Source organism: Marmota monax, unplaced genomic scaffold, assembly GCF_021218885.2.
Source record: "Marmota monax isolate L192 unplaced genomic scaffold, Marmota_monax_Labrador192_F-V1.1 WCK01_AAM20220418_F8-fsc00005, whole genome shotgun sequence".
In the NCBI taxonomy this organism is placed as follows: domain Eukaryota; kingdom Metazoa; phylum Chordata; class Mammalia; order Rodentia; family Sciuridae; genus Marmota; species Marmota monax.
Window position 1 is genome coordinate 31,930,693 of NW_026692254.1, and position 16,376 is coordinate 31,947,068.

At 44.0% G+C, this 16,376-nt stretch overlaps 1 protein-coding gene across 3 annotated transcripts in view; it reads right to left on the reverse strand.

Moving 5' to 3' along the window:
- The window catches only part of Il16 (interleukin 16), a 128,225-nt gene extending 115,882 nt beyond the window's left edge, over positions 1–12,343 (reverse strand). For 2 of the 3 annotated variants that reach the window (XM_046438479.2, XM_046438470.2), the window contains exon 1: positions 12,035–12,187. In XM_046438479.2, coding sequence (XP_046294435.2) covers positions 12,035–12,074 — 40 coding nt within the window. In that variant the 5' untranslated portion in view covers positions 12,075–12,187. Of the gene's footprint in view, positions 1–12,034 lie in introns of all 3 variants that reach the window. The other variant, XR_006850448.2, reaches the window with a different exon arrangement.
- Positions 12,344–16,376: the final 4,033 nt, after the last annotated feature.

Below are 16,376 nucleotides of genomic sequence, written 5' to 3' on the forward strand. Positions count from 1 at the left end.
CGGTCAGTGCTGCCTGCTCTGTACCACCCACAGCCTCTCTTGAAATTCCTCAGCCCAGGGCATCTGGGATCAGAATAGGCATCGCCTACCATGGCTCTCTCCATCTGGCAAGGGGCGTGTGATTCTGTACCCCAGGCCTTTGGAGGCCAGCCTCATTCTTCCTGGATCCTGTGGCCTACAGAGGCCCCACAGCCTCTCTCCTATTCCAGCATTAAGCCGTCTCTGACTCCTGTGTCTGAGTCCAGCTCCTGCCTCTCCCTCTGTCTTTGAACCACCCATTCTTCCCCCCTACTGAGGTGAATTTTCTCAACAGTGCAGCTGGGACCCTTCCCTGACCCTTACACATACAGGGCAGCCTATACCTCAAGGTGTGCCCTTCATGAAGGTCCTCCTGCAGAAAAAAAAAAAAGAGGAGACTCCCACCTGCCCAGCACCCCACAGGCCAGCTCACTGTGCCCAGAGAAAGGGTGAAACACAGCAGGAACAGCCCCACCTTGCTTAGAACCATGAGCCTAGCCCTCCGGAGCAGTCTTGGTGACATCTCAGTTTTAGTTTTCACATCAGCCAAATGAAATTAGAAACTCCTACCACAGAGTGTTATTGAGAGAATGTGACAATCTAGGAGGCTCCCTGCTAACAGCTCTGCAGACATGCCGTGTTGGAAAGAACCACTGCTCCTTTCATTATTATTTTAATTTTTCCTTAGCATGAAAACTAATAAAAATCTGCTTCCATGGGGTCTTCCCTGTTGTCCCTATTGTACACACCTGCACACAAGCACGTGCAGGCACATGCACACAAACACACACATACATACCAGATGACAGATGACTTTTTATGTGTTATATACTCCAATGAGCACTTTGTCCTCTCTGCAACTACATGAAGTAGGTTCTGTTTGTACCCATTTTACAGGTGGAAAGACCAAAGCTTTAGAGAACCACTTGCCTTTCTTGGGCACACTGCTGCTATGAAATGCTGTTTGTGTGCCTTGAAGCCTTTCAACTTTGCCCCAGGCGATGCTTCCTGCAAGTCGGGAAGCCCCATATTTCCCAGGGGGAAGCTGGCTCACCTCATTCTACAGAGTTCAGAAATCTGTTATTAAATTATTTGATACTTGCTAAAGTTTCATCACCAACAACTTATATATTCTTCTGATATTCTCCCCTCCTCTTGTTTTAAATTACACAGGTAATGCATGTTTGTGGTGGCAAAATACTCAGAAGGCAAATGGAAAACTGTGTTCTTTGCAACAGGGTCACTTAATCAGATCAAACAGAAGAATAAAAAGGCTTTTGAGTCAGAGCAGTATTAAGGCCACAGCTCCTACATTAACCAACACTGTGAACAGTGGCAAGTCTTTTTACCTCCCTGAGCCTCAGCTTCCACATCCATACAATGGGAACAATAATCCAACAATCTGAGAGAGCTGCTTAGAGTTTTAAGCAAACAATTATTTAGTATTCTTTAAAAATCCTCAAGAAGTCTTTATGCTGTGAAAATTAGGTCATCAAACTACATTATCATGACATAGAATATAACTTTAAAATTCCAACTAGAAATGTTAACATCATGATATAATAATAACAAGTTCTCCGCCCAGTTGGCATTTTCAATTTACAGACAAGGTTGAAGCCAGGACTTCTGATTTAATAGTAAGAACATGTTTGTGGATACAGATCTGAAGGCCTAGAGAAGACCCTAAGACTAAGAAATGTGTTTCCTGCGGCAGGTTATAAGATTTTGGTCCCTTGAGTCCCACTTAGGGCTGGTCCTTCCCTCACCAACCCACCACATTCATATTCAAACCAAGGCCTTACACTTAACTTTGTGTGAAAATTCTAGCTAACTTCTGTATTAACCATGGGTGTTCTCTCTGGCTTTTCCTTCTTTCAACTTACCCTTTCTGGGCTCGCATCCTTTCAAAGTAATGTTCCATCACTAATACACTATGCAGTTATAACAAATCTCAGGGACTGGTTCTGTTGATGCAGGTGCATGAGCATATGCGCAAGCATGTGCGCCAACTCCCAGACTCATGTCGGCATCCCTGGACTTGCCCTTGGCTTCTAACGTTTTCCCCACCATTCACTTTCCTAGAAACTAAATATATTTCAAAAGTAATATTGCCCAGCAGAGCTTTTGATTTCTCCTCAACAAAACCTGCTTCTTCCCCAGACTTCCATAATTTTGTTTTTAGTTTTTGTTTTTCTGGGTTTTTATTTTTTCAGTACTGGCAATTGAACCCAGGGATGCTCTACCACTGAGCTACACTGTCTGCCCCACATACACCCTTTTTTTTTTTTTTTTTGAGACAGGGTCCTGCTAAGTTGCTAAGGCTGGCCTTGAACTTGAACTCCACAAAACCCCATTAAGAACAGGGCTCTGAAGCTACAATTCCTGGATTCATTTGGTACCATCTGTCCCTGGAAGGTGATGCATAGTTGTAGGCAGGTTAAGAACCACCTCTCTGTGGCCTGCTCTTCTCATCTGTAGGGTGGTTACTGTGCTGCTATCTACCTCACAAGGATTGTTAGAGGACTGAATGTGATCATACTTGTAAAGGTCTTAGAAAATTGCCTGCCAGAATAAACCTTCTTAGAATGCTGACTTCCCTCCTGTCTGACTTTCTCCATCATATCCAAAGTATTGGTGATTCCTGTTGGTTCCATCCCCAGAGGACAGACCAAATCCATCCACTTCTCTCCATTTTCACTGCTACCTTCTTAATCCATCCTTGATTCCTACATCACCTTCTAAATGGCTTCTTGCTCCTACATGGATTTCTATAACCCATTTTCTACACAATGCTAGCTAGATTTTTTCAAATATAAATTGGATCATAGTACTCACCTACATAAAATAGTCAAGGACTTTGCATTGCTTTTTAAGACTTTTCAAAAATTTTAATAGACTTCATTTTTCAGGGCAGTTTTAGGTTTACAGAAAAATTATGCAGAAAGTACAGAGTTCCCACATGCCCTCTTTCTTTACACACACATGGAGTTTCTCCTACTATTAACGTCTTACATTAGCATACTACATTTTTATAACTGATCAAACACGTAGACATATGATTATTCACTAAAGTTCATGGTTGGCATTAGGATTCATTCTTTGTATTATTATTCTATGGGTTTTGGACAAATGCATAGGGTCACTTATCCACCATTATAGTATCAAATAAAAGAATGCATTTATTGACTTAAAATTGCCCTGTGCTCCACCTATTCCCTCCTAACACTTTGCATCACTTTTTCAAAGTAATATCCAAGTTCCTTACCATGGCCCAAAGCAGTTACATGATCCCCTTGCTGACTGTCCTCCCAACCTTAGCTCCCACCTCTTGCCCTCTTTCTTATTGCATTTCACAGTCATCTCTGAATTCTAGCTTGTTCTTGAACAGGCCAAACTCACATTGCACGAAGGCTTTTGCCCTAGCTGTTCCCTCTTCCCAAAGCTTCCTCTTCCAGATCTCTGTATGGCTGACTTCTTCCTACCTCAACATCCTAAATATGGCCTTTCCTATCCACTCAATCTAAATGAGCCCCTCAGTACTGTCTGTTACATCTTCCTTGTTGGTTTTCTTCATTGAACTTGCCACCATTGGAAGGCATCCTCAGAGTCTATTTAGGTACTTGGGCATCATCCATCTGCTCCATCTGGAGCATGAGCCCCCATCAGGGACCACATCAGCCTTGTTCCCTGCAGGGGCCCCAGCACTAGAACATGCCTGGCCCATAAGGGCTCAATAAACATTTACTGACTGAATTAATGCATAACTGGATGAATAAATAAATGACTAATGCCACATAATGAGTTTCTACATTTGTTTGTACTTGAGAGTTTACAAAGAGTTCTTACAGACATTGCCTTCATCCAACTCATGTGATTAGACTCAGTTTTAAATGGCACTTTAATACATACCCTCTTCTATCCTAGCTCATCAAGGCCACAGACTAGGAAATAGTAAGAATGTTCTCTCCAAGGGAAGAGAGGTTAGTTTCCAAGAGCACTAATAACCCCTTGGATTGGACCAGCAGAATCACTTGGTTTCATTCAGAGTTCCAGGGCAAAGAAAAATGCTTGAGGATGCAGAGCCCTGGTGGATTAATTGGTAACAGTAACAACAACCATTTATGCAGCCCTTGCTGTGGGTCAGAGGATGCCAAGCATGGTCGATCAGCACAATCCCTACTTCCACAATTAGCCTGTAGGCTTGGTACCAAATTATCCCCCACGTCCTTGTGAGGAAGGGAAAGAGAAATGTCATAGGACTGTGCAACAACTTTCTCAAGGCACAGAGCCAGGGTGTGAACCTGGCTTTGTTATCCGACAACAAAGTCCAGGCAGTCCCTGACCTTGTAACAAAAGCAGAGTAAATCAACATCAACAAGCTGAGCATCTGGAGATCCCTGCCTATCCGGTTATCCCCCATCACGTGGAGAGGCTTAGAAAAGATCAGACACCAGAACTAGAGGGAGCAGTCGGAGCTTGGGTGGTGCTTTTTAAGGTCAAGATTAAGATAGTTTACAAAGCACCAGCATCCTGCCTCTCCACCTGGCAGAAGGAAAAGGCTGGGTACCAATGAAGCACACTCCTGGGGGCTGAGGGGAAGGACAGGACAGTTCCACTGAGCAAGGCTTTGGCAAGAGCCATGTATTCAGTGGGGTCTTAACATTTCCAGAGGCAACTGGGTCCCTCACCTTTTGTGGCTCTTACAGGGAGCCAGAGATGCCCCAACAGAAGGACAGGCCCCTCCCATGTGTTTTTACACTGGGTAAGGGTGGAGTCAGAGGTGAACAGTGCTTGGCCGTGCCAGGAGGTTTTTCATCCCACTTTTTCAATCTCTCTGCCCACACAATCATCTGAAGAACGGCTGCTTCCTGCCTTGCATTGGAAAGCAACATTTTAAAAGATGAAGAAATCCCTTTTTTCTTTATTTGTTATTGTCCTAACATGACTGACTCAATATGTAAAAATTTTAAATCCCTGCCCAAGGTCTCAGGCTTGTCCCCCCACCCTCAGTTTGAAGTTCTTCCAGATGTTCCCTGCTTCCTCCACCTCGGCATGTTGCACCCTCCGTGCAACAAACTCATGACATGTTTCTTAAGGTTTGGCTCAAAGTCACCTCTTCCAGGAAGCCTTCCCCAACCCTGTCTCCCAACTCACCCATTAAATTACCAGCTGCCCTTTGGCACTCTCTAAGCATACCATGCTGATCTCACTCATCTCTGTCTGCCTTATCCAGTAACTGTCAGTTCCCTGGTGCCAGGAACAAGGTCTTATGTTTCCCTCTGTAGCTCTGGCATCTAATACAGTACCTGGCACAAAGCGAATACTAAATAGCTGTTAGAGGAAGGGATTGGGAGTGCAATGGAAAGCAGGAGAGAGAAGTCACTGTGGTCAACCCATAGACACAGATGCAAAATAAACAAATGGACCAACGGACAAGCTCGCTGCAAGCCCGCACATGCATAAGCACACGCTAGACACAGGAGACAGGCAAGCATTGGAAAGAGCACTTGTCCAGGAGTGCAGCAGCTGAGTTCTTTTCCCCAGACTGCTGCTAGCTGGCTGTTTGACCTGGAATGATACATTCCCCCTTCTGGGCATCAGATTTCTCATTTGTAAAATGGGAGTTATCATGAGACTTAAATAAGGATGTCTCATTGCCTGACACATGGTGGTGGTTTAACATGTACTGGCTCTGCCTTTCCTCAACCCCATCCCACCTGCAATGTCCCTATGCCCTTTGAAATGGGGAGGAAAGAGTGGAAGGGTGTGGGAGGCAGAAATTCCTGCATTTGGGCCCTCTCCATCTATGTTTCATAACACCACATAAATTCAGACAGTTGAAGGTCCATCCACTCTGCACTACCTACAACCCATTTTGGGTTGCTTCTGTGTTCATCTTGCCAATAAATATGCACTTGTTGCCCCAAGTGCCGAAGCCATGATGGACTAGGGCAGGAAGCATAAGGACAGCCTAGTGATTACAGTTTGGCACCCCTCACCTGCCTCAAGATCCTGGGGCCCCACAGGAGAGCATTAGGATGTACCAATACTTACAGAGCCATAATACAGTTCTCGCCATCTCTGCATCAGGTTCCCATGATGAGGCCCCCTGCTCCATCTTCCCTGCCTGGTCCATTCCTAACCCCACTATCAGTACCCAAAACAACAACCTTAACCTCATCCTAGTGACAGCCTGGGACACTCTCTGAACATTTCTTCCCTTGGTCCTTTAGCTGAGGATAACCTACTGCCTGGCATGCTACCTTGTCCCACAACCCCAACTAGTGTCTGCACTTTAACACATCATAAGGCCTGTCCACCACAGCTGGGGTCTCTACAAGCAAGGACTCTGCCCCCATGGCTCAGGGAGGATGAAAGAGATACCATACTGTATTTAACTAAGCCTTTAAATGTAATGACATGTTATATAATATCAGTAAAAACAAAGCAACTGAGAAGGGGCATGAGAGAGTTTTCTAGGGTGGTGGTAATGTTTTATATCTTGCTAGGAGCATGTGCAACTTACACAGGTGTATACACTTGTCAAAGCTAACTGAATGGTGCACTTATGATATGTGTGTTTCATATACGAATCACCACCAGTGAAAATCCACATCATGTACACCCATAAGAACGGGATCCTAATTAGAATAAGTTATACCCCATGTATGTATAATATGTCAAAATACACTCTACTGTTATGTGTATCTAAGAAGAACAAATAATTTTTTTAAAAACACTCTAATGGACTCAGCCGTCAGTACTGCAAAGGGAGCAAAACTGGATGCTGGAGGCAAGACAGGAACTTAACAAATTTCTTACTTCAGACCCCTGACCAGTCTTACCTCACCAAAGCAAATATTTCTTTATTCGCAACATTTTGTTGAAGATCAAATATACCTAAATTAGCTCATGAATTACTTACTTTACAGATAATTGCATTTTGCTGGTCATCATAAAAAGAAGTCAGTGACACTGATGATCTGCAGGTGAAGTCACACTGTGAGGATATCTATCAGCCAAGTTCTCCTGGATTGGGGTCATTCACTCTGAAGAAGTAACATCTTAGAAACAGACTTTGTAGCAGCTAAGTAACATGGGAGATTATCATTGTTGCTTTTAAGTAAACATGGATAAACCATGGGGTTGAGAATGCCTTGAAATTACATTTGCCCTAAGTAGCCCAGTCATAGCCCATTGCTACCACACAAAATGTCCTGATGTGTGTCTTTAGAATCAGGTGTGCAAATTATTCTCCACTCCTCCGCTTTTCTTTATGTAAATACTAATGTAACAATAAACTACATTTATTTTTTAAAATAAAAGATATGTGTTTCACTGTATGTAAATTTTACCTCTAAAAGGAGAATAGCCAAGAAATAGTGTTCAAATTTGAGTTAATTTTATGATGGATTTTATAGTGATGGCTGACATGCATGGAAACACATCTAAGAAAATATGGATGCTTGGATACACAGAAGGACAGAGAGATGGCTACACATGATAAAGGAAATATAGTAAGAATGTTCTTTGTAGAAACTAGCTAGTGGTTATTAACTACAATTCTTTCCACTCTTCCACATGTTTAAAAATCTTTATAATCATGTTTTGGAAAAAATAAAATTGAAATCAAACCAAAGAGTCAATAATATGGGAAATAGTAAAATAAACCATGGCACAGGCATCTGAAGAGGTTATCTAAGGCCATTAAAGATGGTGATTCTAACATCTATGCAGGAAAATGTGAAGTTATCCATAACCCAACATCAAGTGGGAACATGAGCATGGGAAAAACTACCTGTGTGTAAAAGGATCACTGTTGTTTTTGAGCAACAATGTAGCATGCAAAGAACATAAACTTTTGAATGGAATGCACCTGCCTGGGTTCAAATCTCAGTCCTGTCACTCACTGTCCAGGGAAAGCCACTGTGCCCTGTGTTGGTTCACTTGTCAAATAAAGACAACTAGCCTTTGCTCAAAGAGTGGAGCAGATGAAATGAGGCCATGCCCATGGTGACCCTATGTCAACTCAGGAGAAGGGAGCCTCTCTTTATAAAGTAGGCTTTCAAGGTTGGGGGTTGGCTGCCAGAGTGAAGAACATAGACAGATGATTGATACACAGTGAGATTTTTAGCCCCACCAACAAAAATCTCTTACTCTTTGAGCTAACAAGTCCTCCCAGCCCCGCCCCCATAGTACAGGGAATTGAACCCAGTGGTTCTTGATACTAAGCTATACAGTAGGCCTTTTTATTTTTATATTGGGATAGGGTCTCACTAAGTTGCCCAGACTGGCCTTGAACTTGTGATTTTCCTGCCTCAGCCTCCTAAGTAGCTGTCTGGGTTTTTTTGTTTTTTGTTTTTTTAAAAGGTGCTGCAAGAAAAAGAGCCTGAATGGAAGTAGACTTAAAAAGATACAATGGCGGCTAGTTAAACCCATAAGGTATGAAACAGTTTTCATTTCTCATCCCTGTTGTGCAATGTTGCTTTAGTCAGCTTTGCATCGCTGTGACCAAATACTTCACCAAAACAACTTAGAGGAGGAAAGTTTATTATTCAGGGCTCACAGTTCCAAAGGTCTCAGTCTGAAGTTAGCCAGGTCCATTGCTCTGGACCAAAGGTAAGGCAGCACATCAGGGCAGAAGGGATTGGTGGAGGAAAACCGCTCAAGTCATGATAGTCTGGAAGAAGAGAGAGGGTAGGGAAGGGGCCACAGGGGATATTAACCCTTCCATGGCTCGCTGGCAGGGAGCAACCTCCTCCAGCTATACTCCCCCGCATATGGTAACCACCCAGTCCGTCCATTCCAACTAGGATGGACTAATGAGGTTACAGCTCTCGCAATGCAATCGTTTCACCTCAATATTTCTCCATTAACACAGGAGCTTGGGGGGCACCCCATAATCAAACCATAAAAAAATGTGTTGCCCTTTCATCTAAGGCTGGCTTCTCCAACTCTGTCCCCAACAGATGACCCTATGCCAGATCTGCCCACACTGTTTTCCCTGATCAGATTCATGTTCAGGAACAACCCAGACTGATGCTGTGGCCTCCTCAATCCTCCATCTCCCCCTCCACTGGTGAAATAAATTTGATAACTGACTGAAATTTTGGCCATGTTTCATCACAAACATTTTTTCCTCTTTAGAATGTGTGATTTTTTATTTATTATTATTATTATTATTATTATTATTATTTGTACCAGGGATTAAACCCAGGGGCACTTAGCCACTGAGCCACAGTGGTTAACAGGGTGTCACTAAGTTGCTTAGGGCCTTGCTAAGTTGCTGAGGTTTCGAATTTGCAATCTTCCTGCTTCAGCCTCTCCAGCCACTGGGATTACAGATGATTGCCATGGCACCTGGCTTGGAATGTGTGGATTTTTATTAGGAGATACTAAAAGATCATATCAGAATCTTCTTCCCCATCCCACATACCCTGCAGAAAACAGCTCAAACGAAACCTCCTCTGATCAGCCAGGCTAGGTCAGTTCTCCCACTACAGCCTAGCCTTCTTTTCTTTTATATTGTTGCATGTACATATTCGTTTAATGTGTCCCAATAATCCCCAGATCCCAGCACAGTGCCAGAAGCATACAAAGCTCTAAACAAATAATTTGTTGAAAATGAATTCCAAGTGTTTGGAAAAGTGAGTTCACTCTTTGTATATTGAAAAATAAATAGAAAATTGGGAAGTAGTCAAGGAAGGATGGTAATAAAAGAAATCCAGCTACATCTATGTTTGTCCCAGGCAACAGTAGATACTCTTAACTATTGAAGATATATGCAGTGTCTCATATGGTTACATTTTTACCCCCTGGGGAAAATGTTGGGGTGGGGGAGATAGACAGCAGAATTCTCCAGCCCCACTCCCCACCTAGCTCCAGGACTAGGCAGAACTTCCCTCTGTTTTTCAAGTTGAACATCTCCCCACTGATAGCTGGTCTTATAACAAGGATCCCCAGAGATCTTGATTCCTATTTTCTAGCAGAAGGAATTGAGACATCTGTAGTCACGTGAGCTAACTACACCTGGAGACACAACCAACCACCATAATCACAAGCTCGAAGTCTGCACTTGTGAAATGGTAGAGCTGGAAGAGTTCCTAGAAGTCATCCATAGCCCAACACCCTTCTTTCCACTTTATAGGCAAGGACTCTGAGTTCTAGCTATGAAGAGCTCTTATCCAATATCATGCTACTATGTAAGAGTTGAAGAGGACAGGTGTCCATGTATTTCAGGCCCAATCTTCTAAACAGCTAAACTCAGCAAAAAGAAAGCACACGATCAAATTTACTGAGTGGCTGTTGTGGGCTCACCCCAGAACCAAGGTGTTCATTCCCATAGCTAACACAGGGTTGCTTGTCACCACTCATTGCTGAGTTGCCAGGCATTGCCTCCAACCTACTTTGCCCAGGATAATGCCCTAGTTCCAAGCACAGCTCCTAGGATATGACTGGTCATTACAGGGGTACAAAACCCCCTGGGATCAGCCAGTGCTGCAACTGTATTACAGCCCACTCCTCCATCTGTCCAGTTCTGCCTCCCTCACCCTCGCAGGTGTCCTTCCCAGAGCACTCAGCAATGAACTTCCTACACACAAATCCCTGCCTCAGAGTCTGTTGCCAGGGAAACCTAACCAAAGGCAAAGCAGCCAGGAACAGGAAGTGGTAAGACTTCCCTGTGAATAAATGTGGAGATGATGTTTCTTTAGATACTGAGCACCTATTGAACACCAGATCAGTTACACTCACGTGGTGTATCTCCAAAGAAGGGCACTTCAAGTGCTTTTAGCTAGAGAGGGAGGCCACAGCTGCTTTTCATCCACAAGCCCTGAACATTTGGGATGGTTGTGTGACAGAATAGGGGAGCAGCCTGCTTCTGAGAGTTGGTATGTTCACTGTATTGTGCACAAACTGCCCAGGGCACTTCACAAGCTTTATCTCATTTATTGCTTCTCCCATCCTGTATGATAAGAATTTATGATTGCTGTTTTGCAAAGGAAGAAACTGAGCCATAGCAAAGTGAAATACCTTTTCCAAGATCAAGTGGATTCCTCTCAGAACCAAGATTTCAGCCCAGGTGGCCAGACACTACAGCCCCAGTTCTCAGTTCCTACCACCCACAGCCTTTCTTCAGCATTCAGGAAAGGCTTGAATGGAACCTAAGCAAAAGATCCCAAGGGCTTTAGCCATATCTTCCTGGAGCTGGAAAAGCCAGAGTATGACTTTGACTTGCTTCATTCTCCTTTTTAAAGAAAACCATGTGTTTATTCTTTTATGCCAAAGTTAAAACAGAACTGAAGTTTCGCCAGCACTGACTTTAAAAGCTGGGCAGAAGGGTTAAAATCCTTTACCCTGATGCCTCATTGTTTATTTTTCTGGAGCAAAGAAGAAGGTTATTATAAGAAATGATCTCATCTAATGGGCTGTACCTGCAGGAAGGCAGGGTCCAGCCAGGATACCAGAGGCCCCTCCCAGTTCTAAGATTTACCAGGCAAGGCTCAAGACTCCAGTCTTGAGGGTCCCTGTGCTCCAGAGACTTGTGCTCTATTCTCCTCTAGGAGCTGAGCAGCTCCCTCTTCTGTTCTGCTTCTGCTGAAACTGGAGCCCAGCTGATGGGGATCCTGACAGCTATAGCATTCAGATGTGAATGCCCCTGCCTCAGCATTGCCTGCAACACTCACGGAAGGGAGGGCACTTTTATCCCCTCAGGGGTCCTATGATATGTCCCTTCACCCCTCTGCCAAGCACATGGTAGAGCTCAGCCAGTCTCTGCAAGGATAGAAAGTCAGGGACTGTTACTGCACACACATGGGCATGCATACACACATGTACACACAAACATGTGCACACACACAGTCACACACACACACACACACACACATACACACACACTGCACTGCACCGTGTAACAAAAACTGCTCTTCCACCCTTCCCAGAAGATGTCAAAAATGATCAGCCCCTCCAATCCTTCTCCCCATAAATCCCCTGAGACAGATAAAGAAGCTCCACTTACCAGTCTCCTTTCTGGGGAAGACTCTCTTCTGCAAACTCATGACCACGGGGGCTCCGAGGATGAGGGAAAGCCGGGAAAACTCCCTCCAAACCCGGATCAAGATGCTGTGGGGGGGCGATCAACCACAGCCTCCAGGGCTGGGAGTATTTGAATGGGAGTTAAAACTACAAAGTAACTCCTCGTTAGAACTGTTTTTCCTCGGCAGGGAGGGAGGAGGAAAAAAAAATCCCTTTCCCTTTGCCAGAAAATCTTTAATGTTTCACAACGGTCGCTTCCAACTCCTGCACTTCTTGCGAAGCAAATGTGTATAAAAGCAATGTTATTTCACTGACTCAAGCCCTCAGATCATAAGCCTTTTCCTGTACCGCAAACAGAAATGTAAAACCTCAAACTTTCCTTTGGATCCAGAAGATGTTGTGAGAGGGCAGAACCCAATTCTTTCTGAGGTCTAATGTATGGAAAATGTGCTCCACTGTTCACATCGTCCCGATGCTGAGTCTCCGCCCCCGCCCCCAGTGTTTCTAATGAGTTCTGATGTGTTTATGTACTTGAGTGGGACAAACACAACACCTAAATCTTTACCCCAAATTGAAGTGATTCATTTTCTCCCTCACACACCACACACAAACACAGTGCCCATTTAATCCAAGTGAAAACGCCTTTCATAAAAGTTGCAAGAGGCTTGGGCAGAGCTGCTCAGGGTGAATGCAGTCTGTGTCCCCAGAAGGGCAGGCAGGCTCTGGGGAAGGTGGAGGCTGGCTTTAATCAAGACAAACAGAAGGCGCTCGAACTCCTGCCTGTGTCAGAACAAGGAAGGATCAAAGGAAAGGGGACCCAGCTCTGGGTAACCCTGCTATAAAATGTGTTCAGCCTCCTCTACTCAATTTCCCCTGCTTGTCTTCTCATACCAAGAAGCTTTATTTTCCGACTTGGACAAGTTGTACTATTATTTTAAATGACTGATTTGATTGCTGGGTTAAATAAATCCTTAGGTCCCCATTGAAAAAAGCAAAATATGTAACAAGTGAGCAAATAAAACTGAAACTTCCTCTAATGGCTGAAGAGCAGTTCATGTCTCTGGACATAGCAGTGTGACTGGGTTGAAGGGAAAGCCCGCTCTGCTTGGTAGAGAGACAAAAACCTACCAGGGACACCACAACATAGACCCTGTCCAGTTCCCAAGTTAACTCGTGGCCTGCCAGGTGCCCAAGTCTTCCTGGCATGGTCCTTGATGGGGCTGCCTGGAGCCCATTGACCAATATTACCACTTGGGACCTCCAAGAATCACCGTAACTCTGCTTAATCCACCTCAAAATCAAGGTGATCACCCACACACACACTTGCCCCCACAAACATACCTTAAAGGCTGGGTGTGGTGGTACACACCTGAAATCCCACTGACCTGGGAAGCTGAGGCAGGAGGATTGCTAGCACAAGGCCAGCTTCAGAAGCTTAGAGAAGCCCTGTTTTAGCCCTCGACCAGCGCTGGCTTCATGAACGAAGGTTCAAGACGTGAGAAACCACTAGGGAGTTTTGAATTAGAGAGACAAGACTCTAATTACCTTTAAACCAGCCCGAGGACAGCTCCTCCTAGCCCCAGTCTCCAGCCACCTATTGTGGTAGCGAGGTTTACTGAAGAGGCTAGCGAGAGAGAGAACACGCCAGGGAGTGGACTTTTATTGGGGAACAAAAAATTCTAGGGAAAATCCTATCCAATGAAGATTAAGGGGGGCAGCATCCCAAGGTCAGGGGCAACTATTGGGTCTTCGGGGTAGTGGCCAGACACGCCTCTGCACTGATGAGCTCTTGGACCTGAGATGGGTGGGGAAAGCTCTGACACAGCTGTGCCTAAGCGCCTCCAGCGCAGCCAAGGAGGTAACTCAAATCACGGGCGAGGATGGCCTCCCACACCCTGTCTCAAAATTTTAAAAAAAGGGGGTGGGGTGGGGATACTGCTCTCTCAGTAGTATAGCAGCCCTGGGTTAAATCCTTAGTAATTAAGAAAAAAACTTAATCATTTCTCAAGGGAGTATTACAGATTAAAAAATCTCTGTTATCAGCACTTGGAATCAGAACAGCTCCCCCAGAGTCATCCTCACCCATGGTGAGGGCAGGGGTCAGAGCTGCCACCTCACTACTGTCAGTCCTATCTTACTCTGACTAACTTATTAATCTCCTAGGCCCTGGGGTTGTAGGACACCACCACTGTGGCATGAGCACCAGGAGATATACAATGCCTCGCATTTCAGTAGTACCCAACCTCAGCAGCAATGGGAATGACCTAGATGCATGGCATGAATAGTGATAAATTAGCTTTTATGGTCACAGAAAGATGTCTTATTCATTTATTTGTTTGTTTATTTATTTATTTGGTACTGGGGATTGAACCTAGGGGCATTTTATCACTGGGCTACATCCCCAGACCTTTTTTAATTTCTTTATTTTTGAGAGAGGACCTTGCTAAATTGCTGAGGGTGGCTTTGAACTTGTGATCCTCTGGCCTTAGACTCCTGAGTTGCTGGGATTAGAGGTGTGCACCAGTGCACCTGGCTTCATAGAAACATGTCTGATGTTGTGGCTAAATAAGTAAAATAGTTTAAAAAATAGGGTATACTGTTGATCCACATACAGGAAACAAGATTAAATACAAACAAGTAAAATTGAATTGGTGGTTTTTTTTCACCAATATCCCATTGAACTTTCAACTATTCACTATATTTACCCCACAATTGAGGAAGGAGCAATGGCTTTCAATGTCTACCACCTATAGGATGATAAAATTTTTTTAACTAAAAACTGTTTTAAGTCAAATCATTATCTTTGAAAACCCTAAGCTGACTTTGTTCAATCAATTTCAAAGCTATAATATTATAAGCTATAGCTTTTACCAATAGAATAGAGAAAGAGAACAAGTGGGAGGTGAGGAGGGAAAGGGGAGGTAGTGGACAATGAGACTGACCAAATTATGTTGTTATATTGTGTGCATGTACAAATGTCTAACAACAAATTTCAATATTACATGTAATTATAACACACTAAGTAAAAAACAAAATAAATTTAAAAATAGTACAGAAACATCAAAAAAGCAGCTTTGGCTTTTGATCATATGAATCAAGCCTTTGACCAAGGAATTATTCTTTGATATTATGGGCAGAATAATGGCTCCACCAAAGAAGTCCATGCCTGATGCCAGGAACTTGTGAATATGTAATGTCACATGGTAAGGGAGGAAGGAAGATGGCAGGCAGAATTGAGGTTGCTAATCAGTGAAGGGGATTGCCAGGGTTCTCAGACAAGCCCAGCATAATCACTAGAATCCTTACAAGAGGAAGAGGGAGGCAGAAGAGGAGGTGAGAGCCAGGAAAAGAATTGAAGAAGCCACATGGCTGGCCTCAAAGATGGAAGAAGGAGCCACAAGCCAAGAATGCAGGTGGTCTCCAGAGGCTGGAAAAGAAAGGAAATAGATTCTCCCCTCCAGCCTCCAGAGAGAAATGCAATCCTGCCAACACTTTGATTTTAGCCTAGCGAGGCCCATTTTGGGCTTCTGACTTTCAGAACTGTAAGATGATATTTTGTCTTACAAACTTTGTATGGAAATGACTAGATTTGCATTTGTGTTTTATTTCATTTGTTTCTTTGATGTCAAAAGCTTGGCTTTACTATGAAGAAAGAAGCCTGGAGAACTCTAAGCAAAGCACAAAATTTATATCAGAGACCATTTGAGAAGACAGGGGATGATACCAGGGCAGTATTTTTCATATCCAAAAGGAGATAAAAGTCTACCTAGCACTAGGGAGAGTAAGGTTCCAAGTCACAGGTTGGACCAAAAAAGGACTTTGCCCCTTCCAAAAGCTGGCATTAAGCATTGGAATGCAATAGAGAAGAGCTCACACACCATGCACACTTCCTGCATGAAATTCTGGGACAAAAGAGCCTCATTTGAGTAACCTGAACCTATCTGGAGTAGAAACATCCATCCAAGGTATTAGGACAAAGATTCTGGAATATTCTTCTGGGTCTCACAGAGGGGCTATGAGTGCATTTGAATGCTCCTGTGGGGTCCTAGTAGAGATATCTAGAGTTATCTGGATATGCCAGCTGCTCCAGGGAATCCTTGACCATTGAATGTGGAGGAAGCAGGTCAACTTTCACAGATCAAAGAACCAGATGACTCCTCATTTCAATATAGTGAGGATGGAGCCTCCTCAGACAAGCTGGAGATGCTGATGACTACATCTGCAGAGAATTCCAGCAGAGAAGCAACAGTGGGCTGTGCACACCTGCCCAACACCACGATATTGCACAGCAGACACACAAGGAAGGAACCCGGAATTGACAAGTT